The 15,287-nt window shown below is 39.2% G+C and overlaps 1 protein-coding gene across 1 annotated transcript in view; it reads left to right on the plus strand.

Moving 5' to 3' along the window:
- Nucleotides 1-15,083, plus strand: part of CFAP299 (cilia and flagella associated protein 299) — a 724,858-nt gene extending 709,775 nt beyond the window's left edge. Inside the window, exon 6 of the mRNA XM_088836097.1 lies at nucleotides 14,852-15,083. Coding sequence (XP_088692223.1) covers nucleotides 14,852-14,947 — 96 coding nt within the window. The 3' untranslated portion in view covers nucleotides 14,948-15,083. The remainder of the gene's footprint in view (nucleotides 1-14,851) is intronic.
- Nucleotides 15,084-15,287: the final 204 nt, after the last annotated feature.

Raw genomic sequence — 15,287 nt, forward strand, 5'->3', positions numbered from 1 at the left:
AGTAACATGAGTTCATTGGTTAAGAAATTCCAAATGCAATAAGAGTTTGGTTGCATGAAAACAGGACCACTGGCTTTAACTTCCCTGCAGCTGTATAACATCTGGAACAAATAAGACCAGTTTCTATTTCTGAGAGAAGAATGCTTGTCTGAGTGATTCACACCCACCAAAATGTTTCCAGTGTATTATCTTTAGAAGGATTGAGTGGACACACTTTGTACTCACTCCCCTGCATCATCTGCACAAATGAAAAAAAAAAAAGAAATTTTCCTTTTGCTTTTAGGAAACACTAACTCTTGAGAAACCTGTATGCAGGTCAGGAAGCAACTGTTAGAACTGGACATGGAACAATAGACTGGTTCCAAATAGGAAAAGGTGTACGTCAAGGTTGTATATTGTCACCTTGCTTATTTAACTTATATGCAGAGTACATCATGAGGAACGCTGGGCTGGAAGAAGCACAAGCTGGAATCAAGATTGCCGGGAGAAATATCAATAACCTCAGATATGCAGATGACACCACCCTTATGGCAGAAAGTGAAGAGGAACTCAAAAGCCTCTTGATGAAAGTGAAAGAGGAGAGTGAAAAGGTTGGCTTGAAGCTCAACATTCAGAAAACAAAGATCATGGCATCTGGTCCCATCACTTCATGGGAAATAGATGGAAAAACAGTGGAAACAGTGTCAGACTTTGTTTTTTTGGGCTCCAAAATCACTGCAGATGCTGATTGCAGCCATGAAATTAAAAGACGCTTGCTCCTTGGAAGGAAAGTTATGACCAACCTTGATAATATATTAAAAAGCAGAGACATTACTTTGCCAACCAAGGTCCGTCTAGTCAAGGCAATGGTTTTTCCCGTGGTCATGTATGGATGTGAGAGTTGGACTGTGAAGAAGGCTGACCGCCGAAGAATCGATGCTTTTGAACTGTGGTGTTGGAGAAGACTCTTGAGAGTCCCTTATACTGCAAGGAGATCCAACCAGTCCATTCTAGAGGAGATCAATCCTGGATGTTCATTGGAGGGACTGATGCTGAAGCTGAAACTGCAATACTTTGGTCACCTCATGCGACGAGTTGACTCACTGGAAAAGACTCTGATGCTGGGAAAGGTTGGGGGCGGGAGGAGAAGGGGACGACGGAGAATGAGATGGCTGGATGGCATCACCGACTCTGTGGACATGAGTTTGAGTGAACTCCGGGAGTTGGTGATGGACAGGGAGGCCTGGCGTGCTGTGATTCATGGGGTCGCGGAGAGTCGGACACGACTGAGCGACTGAACTGAACTGAACTGAACCATGAAAGAGTTTGCTTTGAGTCTTAGCCTAACATAGGTGGTCTAAAGTTTCATAATCTACTAATGAGAGATTGTTTAGAATAGTTAAAATAAGAAAAAACTTTCATACTTACACCAGTTTTTTTTTTTTTTTCCCCTTCCCATCCCCTGTTCTGTTTACTAATGTGAGAACAGAACCCATACCTGGAAAAATGTCTGGCTAATAGATACTCAATAAATATTTATGGAATAAATTATTGAATGTATGGTTCCCTCCAAACACAAATGCAATTAACAAAAAGGTGAGGAATATATTATGTCGCTAATGCCTGAGGTAGCAGTAACAGCCAGAAAGGGCACAGTCACACCACTCTGTATTGATCCAAGTAAGTCAGAAAAAATAATTATAGGAACTTATTGGTGGAAACAGCTAGTAGTGGGGCCCTAATTTTAGGCTTTGTTGAAGTTATACAGGAATTTTTATTTTAGTATGTGCTTCCAAGTGTTCTTGTACAGTCCCAAGAATATGTAATTTAAGCCATCTCAAATTCAGACTGCTAGAATATGTTTTTGATTTATGAACAAATTGACACAAACAGGTTAAATGACTTGCTCAGGGTCACAGAATTCATTATTAGTAGAAACTAGTGATGAAACTTAAATATGAGACACCATAAGGAACATAAAGATGAGCGTATGAGTTCAACACTTGCCCTTTAAGTTCCTGCAGGATTTTTAAGAAAACAGGCATGTAAAGAATATAAGGGCAACCTAAGGAGGAAATGATACGCTGCAAAAAAATAGAAATGCTTTGGGGATTCAGTGGAGAGATGACTCAGTCTAGGGCAGGGAGAGCATTGGAGATTGTTAAGAAATAATGGAGGAAGTAATCTTTCAACTGAAATTGAAGAATGATTAGGAATTGAGCTCAGAGATGGAGATGATACCAAGAATGAAACCTATTAGCAAAGATAAGGTTGATGAGTGTAAAACAAAGGAAAGGAAAAATCTAAATAGTTAAAACTAGCTGCTGAAATTGGTCTGGAGTGTTCAACAACACAAGAGAAGACTCAACACATGGACATCACCAGATGGTCAACACCAAAATCAGATTTATTATATTCTTTGAAGCCAAAGATGGAGAAACTCTATACAATTAGCAAAAACAAGACCAGGAGCTGACTGTGGCTCAGATCATGAACACCTTATTGCCAAATTCAGACTTAAATTGTAGAAAGTAGGGAAAACCACTAGACCATTCAGATATGAGCTAAATCAAATCCCTTATGATTACATAGTAGAAGTGAGAAATAGATTTAAGGGTCTAGATCTGATAGATAGAGTGCCTGATGAACTATGGATGGAGGTTCGTGACATTGTACAGGAGACCAGGATCAATACCATCCCCATGGAAAAGAAATGCAAAAAAGCAAAATGGCTGTCTGAGGAGGCCTTACAAATAGCTGTGAAAAGAAGAGAGGTGAAACGCAAAGGAGAAAAGGAAAGATATAAGCATCTGAATGCAGAGTTCCAAAGAATAGCAAGGAGAGATAAGAAAGCCTTCCTCAGTGATCAATGCAAAGAAATAGAGGAAAACAACAGAACGGGAAAAACAAGAGATCTCTTCAAGAAAATTAGAGATATCAAGGGAACATTTCATGCAAAGATGAGCTCGATAAAGCACAGAAATGGTATGGACCTAACAGAAGCAGAAGATATTAAGAAGAGGTGGCAAGAATACACAGGAGAACTGTACAAAAAAGACCTTCATGACTAAGATAATCACGATGGCATGATCACTGACCTAGAGCCAGACGTCTTGGAATGTGAAGTCAAGTGGGCCTTAGAAAGCATCACTACAAACAAAGCTAGTGGAGGTGATGGAATTCCAGTTGAGCTATTTCAAATCCTGAAAGATGATGCTGTGAAAGTGCTGCACTCAATATGCCAGCAGATTTGGAAAACTCAGCAGTGGCCATAAGATTGGAAAAGGTCAGTTTTCATTCCAATCCCAAAGGCAATGCCAAAGAATGCTCAAACTACCGCACAATTGCACTCATCTCACACGCTAGTAAAGCCATGCTCAAAATTCTCCAAGCCAGGCTTCAGCAATACGTGAACTGTGAATTTCCAGATGTTCAAGCAGGTTTTAGAAAAGGCAGAGGCACCAGAGATCAAATTGCCAACATCCACTGGATCATGGAAAAAGCAAGAGTGTTCCAGGAAAACATCTATTTCTGCTTCATTGACTATGCCAAAGCCTTTGACTGTGTGGATCACAATAAACTGTGGAACATTCTGAAAGAGATGGAAATACCAGACCACCTGACCTGCCTCTTGGGAAACCTGTATGCAGGTCAGGAAGCAACAGTTAGAACTGGACATGGAACAACAGGAAATAGGAAAAAAAGTACGTCAAGGTTGTATATTGTCACCCTGCTTATTTAATTTATATACAGAGTACATCATGAGAAACTCTGGGCTGGAGGAAGCACAAGCTGGAATCAAGATTGCCGGGAGAAATATCAATAACCTCAGATATGCATATGACACCACCCTTATGGCAGAAAGTGAAGAGGAACTAAAAAGCCTCTTGATGAAAGTGAAAGAGGAGAGTGAAAAGGTTGGCTTGAAGCTCAACATTCAGAAAACAAAGATCATGGCATCCGGTCCCATCACTTCATGGGAAATAGATGGGGAAACAGTGGAAACAGTGTCAGACTTTATTTTTTTGGGCTCCAAAATCACTGCAGATGCTGATTGCAGCCATGAAATTAAAAGATGCTTACTCCTTGGAAGGAAAGTTATGACCAACCTAGATAGCATATTAAAAAGCAGAGACATTACTTTGCCACCCAAGGTCCGTCTAGTCAAGACTATGGTTTTTCCAGTGGTCGTGTATGGATGTGAGAGTTGGACTGTGAAGAAAGCTGATCGCCGAAGAATTGATGCTTTTGAACTATGGTATTGGAGAAGACTCTTGAGAGACTTTTGGAATGCAAGGAGATCCAACCAGTCCATTCTAAAGGAGATCGGTCCTGGGTGTTCATTGGAAGGACTGATGCTAAAGCTGAAACTCCAATACTTTGGCCACCTCATGTGAAGAGTTCACTCACTGGAAAGGACTCTGATGCTAGGTGGGATTGGGGGCAGGAAGAGAAGGGGATGACAGAGAATGAGATGGCTGGATGGCGTCACTGACTGGATGGACATGAGTTTGTGTGAACTCAGGGAGTTGGTGATCTACAGGGAGGCCTGGCGTGCTGTGATTCATTGGTCGTAAATAGTCAAACAGGACTGAGCAACTGAATTGAACTGACCTGACCTGAGGAGTGGAATGGGAATTACTCATGAAAATATCATGAAAAGCCTTGAATGCAGAACTGGTAAGGACCTTGGACTAGCCTTGATGGGAAATAGGGAAATGTGCCCAGGCTCTTGTGCAGGGAAATAACAGGATGCAAGTATGTTTTAAGGAGATTGCTGCTGCTAAGTCACTTCAGTTGTGTCCGACTCTGTGTGACCCCATAGATGGAAGCCCACCAGACTCTCCCGTCCCTGGGATTCTCCAGGCAAGAACACTGGAGTGGGTTGCCATTTCCTTCTCCAATGTGTGAAAGTGAAAAGTGAAAGTGAAGTCACTCTGTGTGACCCCATAGACGGCAGCCCACCAGGCTCCTCCGTCCATGGGATTTTCTAGGCAAGAGTACTAGAGTGGGTTGCCCTGGAGATTAGAGAGTGTAAATTAGGACAGACTAGGTAGAAAGACTGGAGAAGCTGAGACTATAACAATCAAAGAGATCTAGAACTTGGGTTATAGTTAGAATGTTTCTGAGTTGTGCTTTTAATACTGCAACTACCTGATCATCCAAGAAAAGACAAAACTTAAAGAATATATCAATGTAGAAAAAGTGGTTGAGAAATGTCACTCTACTCCAACACTTAGGAAAGAGAAAGAGAGAGAGTTCTAATGCTGGATAAGAGCAGAGAAAAAGATAAGCTGGATGGATGTCGTTTAAGGCAGTCTGTGACCTCTATTCTTCCTTCCATCCTCCTCTTCCTTGAGGTATAATAAGTGAATCAGAAAGTTGGCTTTCTTTCCCTAAAAAAGCTTACAGGTTAACTGGTGGGTGGGTGGGTGAAAAATATACTGTGCACAGAAATGGCCAGCTGGAAAGTGACCTGACAGGGAAGAAAATGCTCTAAGAATTCAAAGGAGGCAGAGATTATTTTTGACCTAAAGCATTCAAAGGGCTTTCCTTGTGGCTCAGCTGGTAAAGAACCCACCTGGATTGAGGGAAACCTGGGTTCGATTCCTGAGTTGGGAAGATCCCCTGGAAAAGGGAAAGGCCACCCACTAATATTCTGGCCTGGAGAATTCCATGCACTGTATAGTCATGGGGTTGCAGAGAGTCAGACACAACTGAGTGACTTTCACTTCACAAGGCATTCAAAAACAAGTTGATGAAAGAAACAACATCTGAACCAGATTTTGAAAGATGGGTGTGATGAAAACATGAGAATCAAAGCTGAAAGGGTCTTCTGGTAGGCAGAAACTTCACATAGAAAGGTGTGGAAGCACAGGGCATGAGGCTGCGTGAGACGGGAGAGGAGCTCCTTTTGGCAAGAGTCATTCTCAGCATAGACCAGACATCAGAATCACACAGAATGTTTTATAGTATTTGATGCCTGGCCTCATCAGCAAAAATTCTAGTTTAATTGGTATGGGTGGAAGGCCTGCCTGGACATCCATTCTTTTTAAAAGTTCCCAGGTAAGTCTTAAGTGCAAGCAGGGTTGAGACCAAGGTGCAGGAAGGAGAGAAATAGCAGAAAAGTTTTGGGAGAAACTTGAAGTCCAAGAGTGGAAGCCAAATCTAGTGAGTTTTTGCTGTTCTGTACAGTTCAATGAAAATCTATACCATTCATGTCAAGACTTATAATCAAAATTTCTGAGTATGAAAATGATTAAGCCATCCTGAAAGGAGATTATTTTTCTGCTGGCTAAATTCCAGTGGTGTGCCAAGAAAAAGAAAATCAATTGTATGAAAAATATGAAATTAGGGCTTCCCAGGTGGTGCTAGTGGTAAAGAACACACCTGCCAATGCGGGAGACTGCAGAGGCACGGCTTCAATCCCTGGGTCAGGAAGATCCTCTGGAGAAGGAAATGGCAATCCACCGCAATATTCTTGCCTGGAGAATCCCATGGACAGAGGAGTCATGCAGGCTACAATCTATGGGGTCACAAAGGGGTGGACACGACTGAAGAAACAGCACGGCATGTCACAAGGCTCCTTTCTGTCCCTTTATTTTATGTCTAATAGAGAGTATTTAAATATAGTTGCTTGATAAAGGGCTAATAACAAAACAAACAAATAAAAAAATATGTTAAAAGATCTTAAAGATGCGTGGATTTTATTAGACGTGTGTGTTTGTGTGCTTAGTCGCTCAGTCGTGTCTGACTCTTTGAGACCCTATGGACTGTAACCCACCAGGATCCTCTGTCCATGGAATTCTCTAGGCAAGAATGCTGGAGTTGGTTGCCATTTCCTCCTCCAGGGGATCTTCCCAACACAGGGACTGAACCCATGTCTCCTGTGTTTCCTGCACTGCAGGTAGGTTCTTTACCCACTGAGGCACCCCAAATTAGACATAGTAAATAGAAACAGAAGACACTATTATAGCATGAACCTTTCTGGTTCACCCTGGATGTCACTGAACTTGGAAGTCACGTGTAATGCAGACCGTGCACTGAGTTAGCAGATGTATCTCTTATCTCTTTACATGTTGATACTCTTCGCTGTGCAACAGGAGCTCCCCAAACCAGTCTCCTCTCTTGGAAAATCACAGTTGTTCAAACATAAAAATGATCTATGCTGGAATGCAAACTGTTACTCAAGATCTCTTCATCTACCTCCAGCCCACCAGGACTTGTTTAGCAGCAATTTCCTCGACTTCCAGACAGCATTTCCCCTTCCTCTCTCCTCACACCAGCCAGTCAGGAGAGCCCTAGGCTTCATCCTCCTAGAGATTCAAACTGCATCTGTCTGTGGCAAGGCCCAGGAATCCCCATTTTAAAAAAAACAATTATTTCACTGAAGCATGGTAGATTTACAATGTTGGATTCGTTTAGGGTGTATAGAAAAGTGATTCAGTTATACAAATATGTATAGTTTTTTTTTTTCTTTTTCAGATTCTTTTCCTATACAGGTTATTTCAAAACGCTGAATATAGTTCCCTTTGCTATAAAATATGTCCTTGTTGTTTATCTATTTTATATATAATATGTGCATATCTGTTACTCTCAAATTTCTAATTTATCCCCCGCCCCATCTTTCCTCTTTGGTAACCAAAGGTTTGTTTTATATGTCTGTGAGTCTATTTCTGTTTTGTAAATAAATGTGTTTGTATCAATTTTTTGTTTTATGTTTCACATATAAGTGATATAATATGTTTGTTTTTGTCTGACTTACTTTACTTAATGTTGTAATCACTAGGTGCATCCATGTTGCTGTAAATGGCAATATTTCATTATTTTTTATAGCCAAATAATATTCTATCATATATATGTATATACAACATATATATGTATATATATTATATATACAATATATATATACTTTGGCCACCTAATGCGAAGAACTGACTCATTGGAAAAGACCCTGATGCTGGGAAAGATTGAAGGTAGGAAGAGAAGGGAACAACAGAGGACGAGATGGTTGGATGGCATCACCAACTTGATGAACATGAGTTTGAGCAAGCTCAAGAGTTGGTGATGGGCAGGGAAGCCTGGTGTGCTGCAGTCCATGGGGTTGCAAAGAGTTGGACACAACTGAACAGACTGATATATGTACCACATCTTCTGGATATTAAGCTTGCTTCCATGTCTTAACTATTGTAAATAGTGCTGCAATGAACACTGGGGTACATACACCTTTTCCTGTTACAGTTTTTCCAGATATACGCACAAGAGTATTTTCAAATGTCTCTTCTGGTGAGCTTAAAGATTAGTTGATCTGATACAAGCTCTTTAGCAAAGTGATATTTTATTGGCTTTCAGTGTCAAAAAATTTGGAAAACTGAGCAGTGGCCACAGGACAGGAAAAGGTCAGTTTTTATTCCAATCCCAAAGATAGGCAATGCCAAAGAATGCTCAAACTACCACACAATTGCCCTCATCTCACACGCTAGCAAAGTAATGCTCAAAATTCTCCAAGTCAGGCTTCAACAGTACATGAACCATGAACTTCCAGATGTTCAAGCTGGATTGAGAAAAGGCAGAGGAACCAGAGATCAAATTGCCAACATCCGTTGGATCATTGACAAAGTGAGAAACTTCTAGAAAAATATCTACTTCTGCTTTATTGACTATGCCAAAGACTTTGAGAATGTGGATCACAATAAACTGGAAAATTCTGAAAGAGAATACCAGGGAATACCAGACCACCTTACCTGCCTCTAGAGAAATCTTTATGCAGGTCAAGAAGCCACAGTTAGAACTGGACATGGAACAACAGACTGCTTTCACATTGGGATAGGAGTATGCCAAGACTGTATATTGTCACCCTGCTTATTTAACTTATATGCAGAGTACATCATGAGAAATGCTGGACTGGATGAAGCACAATGGAATCAAGATTGCCGGGAGAAATAGCAATAACCTCAGATATGCAGATGACACCACCCTTATGGTAGAAAGCGAAAAAGAACTAAAGAGCCTCTTGATGAAAGTGAAAGAGGAGAGTGAAAAGTGGCTTAAAACTCAACATTCAGAAAACTAAGATCATGGCATCTGGTCCCATCACTTCATGGCAAATAGATGGAGAAACAATGGAAATAGTGACAGACTTTATTTTTGGGGGTTCCAAAATCGCTGCAGATGGTGACTGCAGCCATGAAATTAAAAGACGCCTGCTCCTTGGAAGAAAAGTTATGACCAACCCAGACAGCATATTAAAAAGCAGAGACATTCCTTTGCCAACAAAGGTCCATTTAGTCAAAGCCATGATTTTTCCAGTAGTCATGTATGGATGTGAGAGTTGGACTACAAAAAAGTTGAGTGCCAGATAATTGATGCTTTTGAACTGTGGTGTTGGAAAAGACTCTTGAGAGTCCCTTGCACTACAAGAAGACCCAACCAATCCATCCTAAAGGAAATCAGTCCTGAATATTCATTGGAAGGGCTGATGCTGAAGATGAAAGTCCAATACTTTGGCCACCTGATGTGAAGAACTGAGTCACTGGAAAAGACCCTGATGCTGGGAAGGATTGACGGTGGGAGGAGAAGGGGATGACAGAGGATGAGATGGCTGGATGGCATCACTGACTCAATGGTCATGAGTCTGAGTAAACTCCGGGAGTTGGTGATGGACAGGGAGGCCTGGTGCTGCAGTGCATTCCGTGGGGTCGCAAATAGTCAAACACGACTGAGCGACTGAACTCAACTCAACTCATTGTTTCACTATGCAATGAACATAAGAGACACAGTTTCAGTCCTTGTGTTGGGAAGATCCCCTGGGGGAGGAAAGTCCATAGGGTCACAAAGATTTGGACACTACTGAAGCAACTTAGCATGCACACACCTTTTCATATGTCCATAAGGTAATCAAACTTCATTCTTCTAAAGCAAGCTATAAGTCAACAGTCTTGATTTTATATAGTCTAAATTACATATTTCTGAGATTGCACGAACCAACTAGCAAGTATAGACCACACACCAAAGGCTTCTGGATTAACTTTCACCACATTACCAATGACCTCAATAGATACTTCCATTGATAAATTGCAGCTATTTTTCCTTTCTTACTTGGATCATGGTAGAATGAGGATGACAATACCCATTATTGCTATCATGGACTCACGAAGAATTATTTTGTCAGGCAGGTCAGTCCAGAGGCTCAAATGAAACATTTGTGACAAAACTTGTGAAGCATACACAGAATCGTGGGACAGAAACCATTTTTGGCCATTCTGCCATTGTATCTCTGGTGCTAGTGTATGGTAGGTGCTTAGTAGACATCTGTGGAATGAATAAACTGAATATTAAATACTTGCTAAAGAATAGGAAGGCCAAAAATAATCCTGGAAACTTTTGAGGTTAACTTTAAAATATTTTAGGATCTTAGACACTCGAAACATATGCAGTGCTAATGCTATTTTTAGTTGAAAATTGCCTGAGAAATTGACTCTGGTAATTTTCTCTCCTTGGTAGGTGAGTTAACCCTAGGGGTCCTTTCCTGCTTTGGAGTGCTGATTCTAGGTGTCCAGGGCAAGGGCAAGGTGTTAGGTACTTGGTATTTTATTATGTTTAAAAAGTAAATGTATAGTCATTATTGTCTCATAACAGATGCCACAAAACACAAAAAACAGAAAGTCAAATTTTACTTTCTTTTTCTATAAGCGAAAGAATATCTAGGTGAACAAGGTTTAAAATTAAAAATTACTTCTAATGATAGCGTATGTTTTTGTTTTGGGGGGGAGTGACTTGTTTGTTTGCTTAGTTTAGAGGACCATTGCAGAATATCTCCTGACAGTTCCTGTCCCTCTGCTCCATTCCTCCCAATGCACCCTCCACCCAAACACTTGCTATATTAGTAGGAAAGGTGTTAATTGCCTCCTAATGCTGCCTCCCAATTCACTCAGATGGACCCTGTCATAGGCTGGAAAATTCTCTTCTCAGAATGGGGGCCCCTAACATTCCTACATCCTTTCTGCAGATGGTTTGAATTTATTCTCTTGAAGCTCCACCCTCCCAGTGAAGGTCCTCAATTTTACAGGTTGTCTTTTTACAGGGCCCCGGTATATTCCTATTGGACATTTTTAAGAAAAACCCATACTGAATAGAATAGGCTTAAGAGAAGCCATGATTTCTTTCTTGAAAGTCTCCAACAGTGTTCTCTCACCTCCATACAACCTTGAATTAATGGAGCAGGGGACACTTACTGAGTCACCAGCACCACTTTTTTGGCTCCTGGGTTTTCCTCCGTGGCCTCTTGTAAGCACTGCTTTTTAACTGTGGCACAGTCGCAGTTATTATGTAAAGCTGAGGCTTTGCCAGTTTTCTGGTTTTGCTGCCCAAATTACTGAATGTTTGGTTGATTATAGCCCTAAAACACCCACATACTCAGAAGCTTTTAAATGTTTTCTCCCCTTGGGCAATCACCTGGTATACCTGAACTGAAAGTCTACCACATATAAATTAAGTATTTACTTAACAAACTGCTGCTAAAATCAATGGCCTTGAGGAACACATTAAAAGTTACACAACAGAGATTAGCTTCTATAAATTAAAACTCCTAAAACTTAAATGCTATGCCCTCTTTTTGACCTGGAAAACTGATTTTAATTTTATATGCAGTATTATGAAACAACCCCTAGAGATAAACACATTGTTGTTAAGTGTCCAATATATGAGTGAACTCATATACAAGGTGTGGCAAAGAAATGGTGAGCTAGAAGAAAGAAAACAATTAAATATATAATTTAAAATTATATATATATATATCAATATCAATGCTTAGTGATGAAAGTGTGAATGACAACCCTTCATCATCCAAGTATATTATCTGCAGTGAAAAGAAAGTATATAATAAAACATGCATGACAAAGAAAATTTGCTGTGTTAAGCTTCTGATTAGAAGGACAGCCTAATCAAACGTTATGCCAAAAGTCAGTTCAGGTAAGTCGCTCAGTCGCGTCCAACTCTTCGCGACCCCATGGACGGTAGCCCACCAGGCTCCTCCGCCCAAGGGATTCTCCAGGCAAGAGTACTGGAGTGGGTCACCATTGCCTTCTCCGCATCTTTGTATAGCCACACACATGTCCTTTGAAAGAGAAAAAATGAACATGTTCACTAACATGACCCAAAATAGGAACTTTTCATTGGCTGTAAGCAAAACTATATAAACTTTCAGTTCAGTTCAGTCGCTCAGTCATGTCCGACTCTCCGCGACCCCATGAATCACAGCATAAGTTTAATAATTAAGCATCAAATTTTCAGTATTCTATTGTGATTAGAAACTATCTGGATATCATATGAATATTCTTTATGTTATTTAACCTAATAGCTGTCTAAGTTTTTATGTTACCTAAAGATCTGAGTAATTATATTCAAATTGACAGTAAAAAACAAGATTGCTGATGAAATAAAGTTGTCAGAATAATGACTTTGTTGAATATGGATTTCTCATTATATTACAGATTGTATCAGAGTAGTATTAGCTTATTTTATCAGTATGCATCAATAAGCTTAAGATAAACAAACACAAGTACAGTAGAATAAAATATATGTTTATGTTATACTTAACACTGATAAATCAGAGGAAAAGCTATTTGTGTTAAACCAAAGTTATTACACTACTCTGATTTGCCAAATATTTATCTCAATTGTATGACCTTAAAATTTTAAATCATTTCTGTGGGAATACTCTTTAAGTATAGCACATTAAAAGTATCCAAACTCTGGATTTCCCTGGCAGTCCAGTGGTTAAGATTCTGTACTCCCAACATGGGGGACATGGGTCTGATCCCGGGTTGGGGAAGATTCTCATGTTGCATGGACAAACAGAAAAAAAAAAAGTATCAAAACTTTAATTTCCACATTTTCTTGGAATTTTATAAATATTTGATTTACATAAGAACTTATTTATATAAAAGCTCTACAGGCCAATCAGAACAGAGTTTCTTTAATGTAGGAGACTTCTTAATATAATTTATTAATTCTCTCCAGAGATAGAAAAATACTGTGTACTCATACATAAAGATGCAAAGGTCTTTCTGAATTCTAAACATATATACACACAGACACATAGGGATCTTGTAGCTTCAAGTCTAAACATAGTCACAACTCAAGAGTAAACTCAAAAAAGTAATCTGCCCGTATATCAAAAAAGTTGTCCTCTTTCCTAATGGGCATGAGATTCTTAATTTCTTCAAAGAAGACAAGTAGACAAATAAAGAAACAATAATAATAACAAATCAGATTTTCTGTTGTTTCTTACACAATAAAAAGAATAAATCTCAGTAATCTATTCATCTATTTACAGAAAACGCAAAGGTTAAGCCATAAAATCAAGTTCCAAATCACAGTTGTCACCAAGGGGGAATAATTTATTCCTTGTAAAAGTTCCAAAAGCAAAAACAAAATACAAACATAGTGAAAAGGGAAATATGTGAAGGAACAGAGGATCAACAAAGTTAAAGTTCTGCTGCTTCTAGGGATTTACCAATAGAAACCAAGAAATAAAGAGTTTAAGTCACCCAAGAGAGACACACTCCAGCTACTCAAGCTATTCAACTGTCAGATGAATCCACTGTGCATCAAATTGGAATCTCCAAAATATTTACAAGATAGTGTTTCTAATACTGATGTAAAATTAATGTGTCAAAAATTTTGTTTATTCATAAATTATGCAATGAACAAATAAGATGTTGTAAGCAGTTCAATGAAGAAGTCAAAAACCAGAACACATGTAGGGAAAAAGAAAGACTGAAATTAATTTACAAATTAATGTAAAACAGATCTCAAGATGAAGCAATAATCAGTGGTGTGCCACTGAGCACAATTGGTTTGCATCTTTGTAGAGAATATTTTGCATTATTATCAGTTTAAACTTAATGAGTTATAAAATAGCGCAAACATAGAATAAATCATGGATGGGTAAACCACTCAAGATACTCACTCTTTTTGTTTTCCTGTTTCAAAATCTTTACAATTTTACTCACTCTTTTAACAGAAGATGGGTCTGATAAATTCTTTCTCACTAGCACAAGAAATTGAATACCAGGGGGGAAAGGTAATATTAAAGCTTCTCTCTAGTCCCTGATCTAAATTCTTATCATCTCTTCGTATAAGAGGAGAGAGAGCAAGTAACATCACTCATTCTTTTGTACATCAAATACAGGAAAGGCCCAATGACTAATATTAGATACTGTCTGGCTCTTTTCGGATCTGTCTTCTCTCTTATCAGTACAACGTTAGTGAATACTTTCTCCCAGAGGGTCTCTCTGGGGGCCTTATAAGTATGGCAAAATATCTGCATAAAAGTAAAAGGACCAAATCTTTTTTTCACGGATTATAATGAAAAAAAGGGGAAAAATGTAAATCAAATAGCTATCAAACAAGTAAGAAGCTATTCATGAAACCCACCATGGACAGGTAGTTAGTTCCACGAGTCTGAACCAATTCCAAATCTGAGACATTTCTATTTGACAAACTTGAAATCAAGATACATTTCTTTTTAACTTATTACCCTGCGATCACCTGTGTGTGCAAAGCCCTTCCCTGGGAATTCTGCAGAGTTAGTGACCCGTGGGGTTCAGCAAAGTCTAGACAAGTATAAACCTGAGACACCGCTTTGATCCTAGATATTTTCAGTAATGTCACCACCAGGGCCTCAGAGCTCCTGATTGGAATTATCACCACTCCTGGGAAAAGAATCTGGGGGGAAACTTGGATTTGTTTCCATGGATACAACTTTCTTAGTTCTATTTGCTATAACACTGAAGCAAGAAGAAAATTCATTTAATGTGAATTATGTGCATGGACCTACCTGACTAACAATATGATTTGTGTATTTTAGGCTCAACCTGGTGACAACTCTACTAGAAGCCTGATCCCAACAGAGCTCTACATACAAGTTGTCATTTTTGACCACGTTTCCAGAAGAAAGACTTAACTATAAACATGGTAGATAATTCCCTCCCTAATGGTTTGCTGAATGTAAATGACTCCTATAACCAGAAGCAAATTAGAATAATAAGTGAGTCCAGTAGCTATAAGGCAAATCAGAATAATAAAAGTTTATAAAGAAATTAGAGAGGAAATCATGATCTTGACTGTCTTTCTGTGGTACTAATATTGTTTTAATCTGCTTTGAGGTTTTTCTAATTTTTATTTCCCCCTAAACACAAGCTGATTGCAGTAATTCATGGGAGAAAATCTTTTTGCTTCTTCAAAGATAATGTAATTAGTGACTTACATTGTACCTCAGATTTTCCACGTTTCCAAATGTCCGA

This window comes from Moschus berezovskii, chromosome 5 (genome assembly GCF_049115385.1).
Source record: "Moschus berezovskii isolate FMDL1 chromosome 5, NW_MosBer_1.0, whole genome shotgun sequence".
In the NCBI taxonomy this organism is placed as follows: Eukaryota; Metazoa; Chordata; class Mammalia; order Artiodactyla; family Moschidae; genus Moschus; species Moschus berezovskii.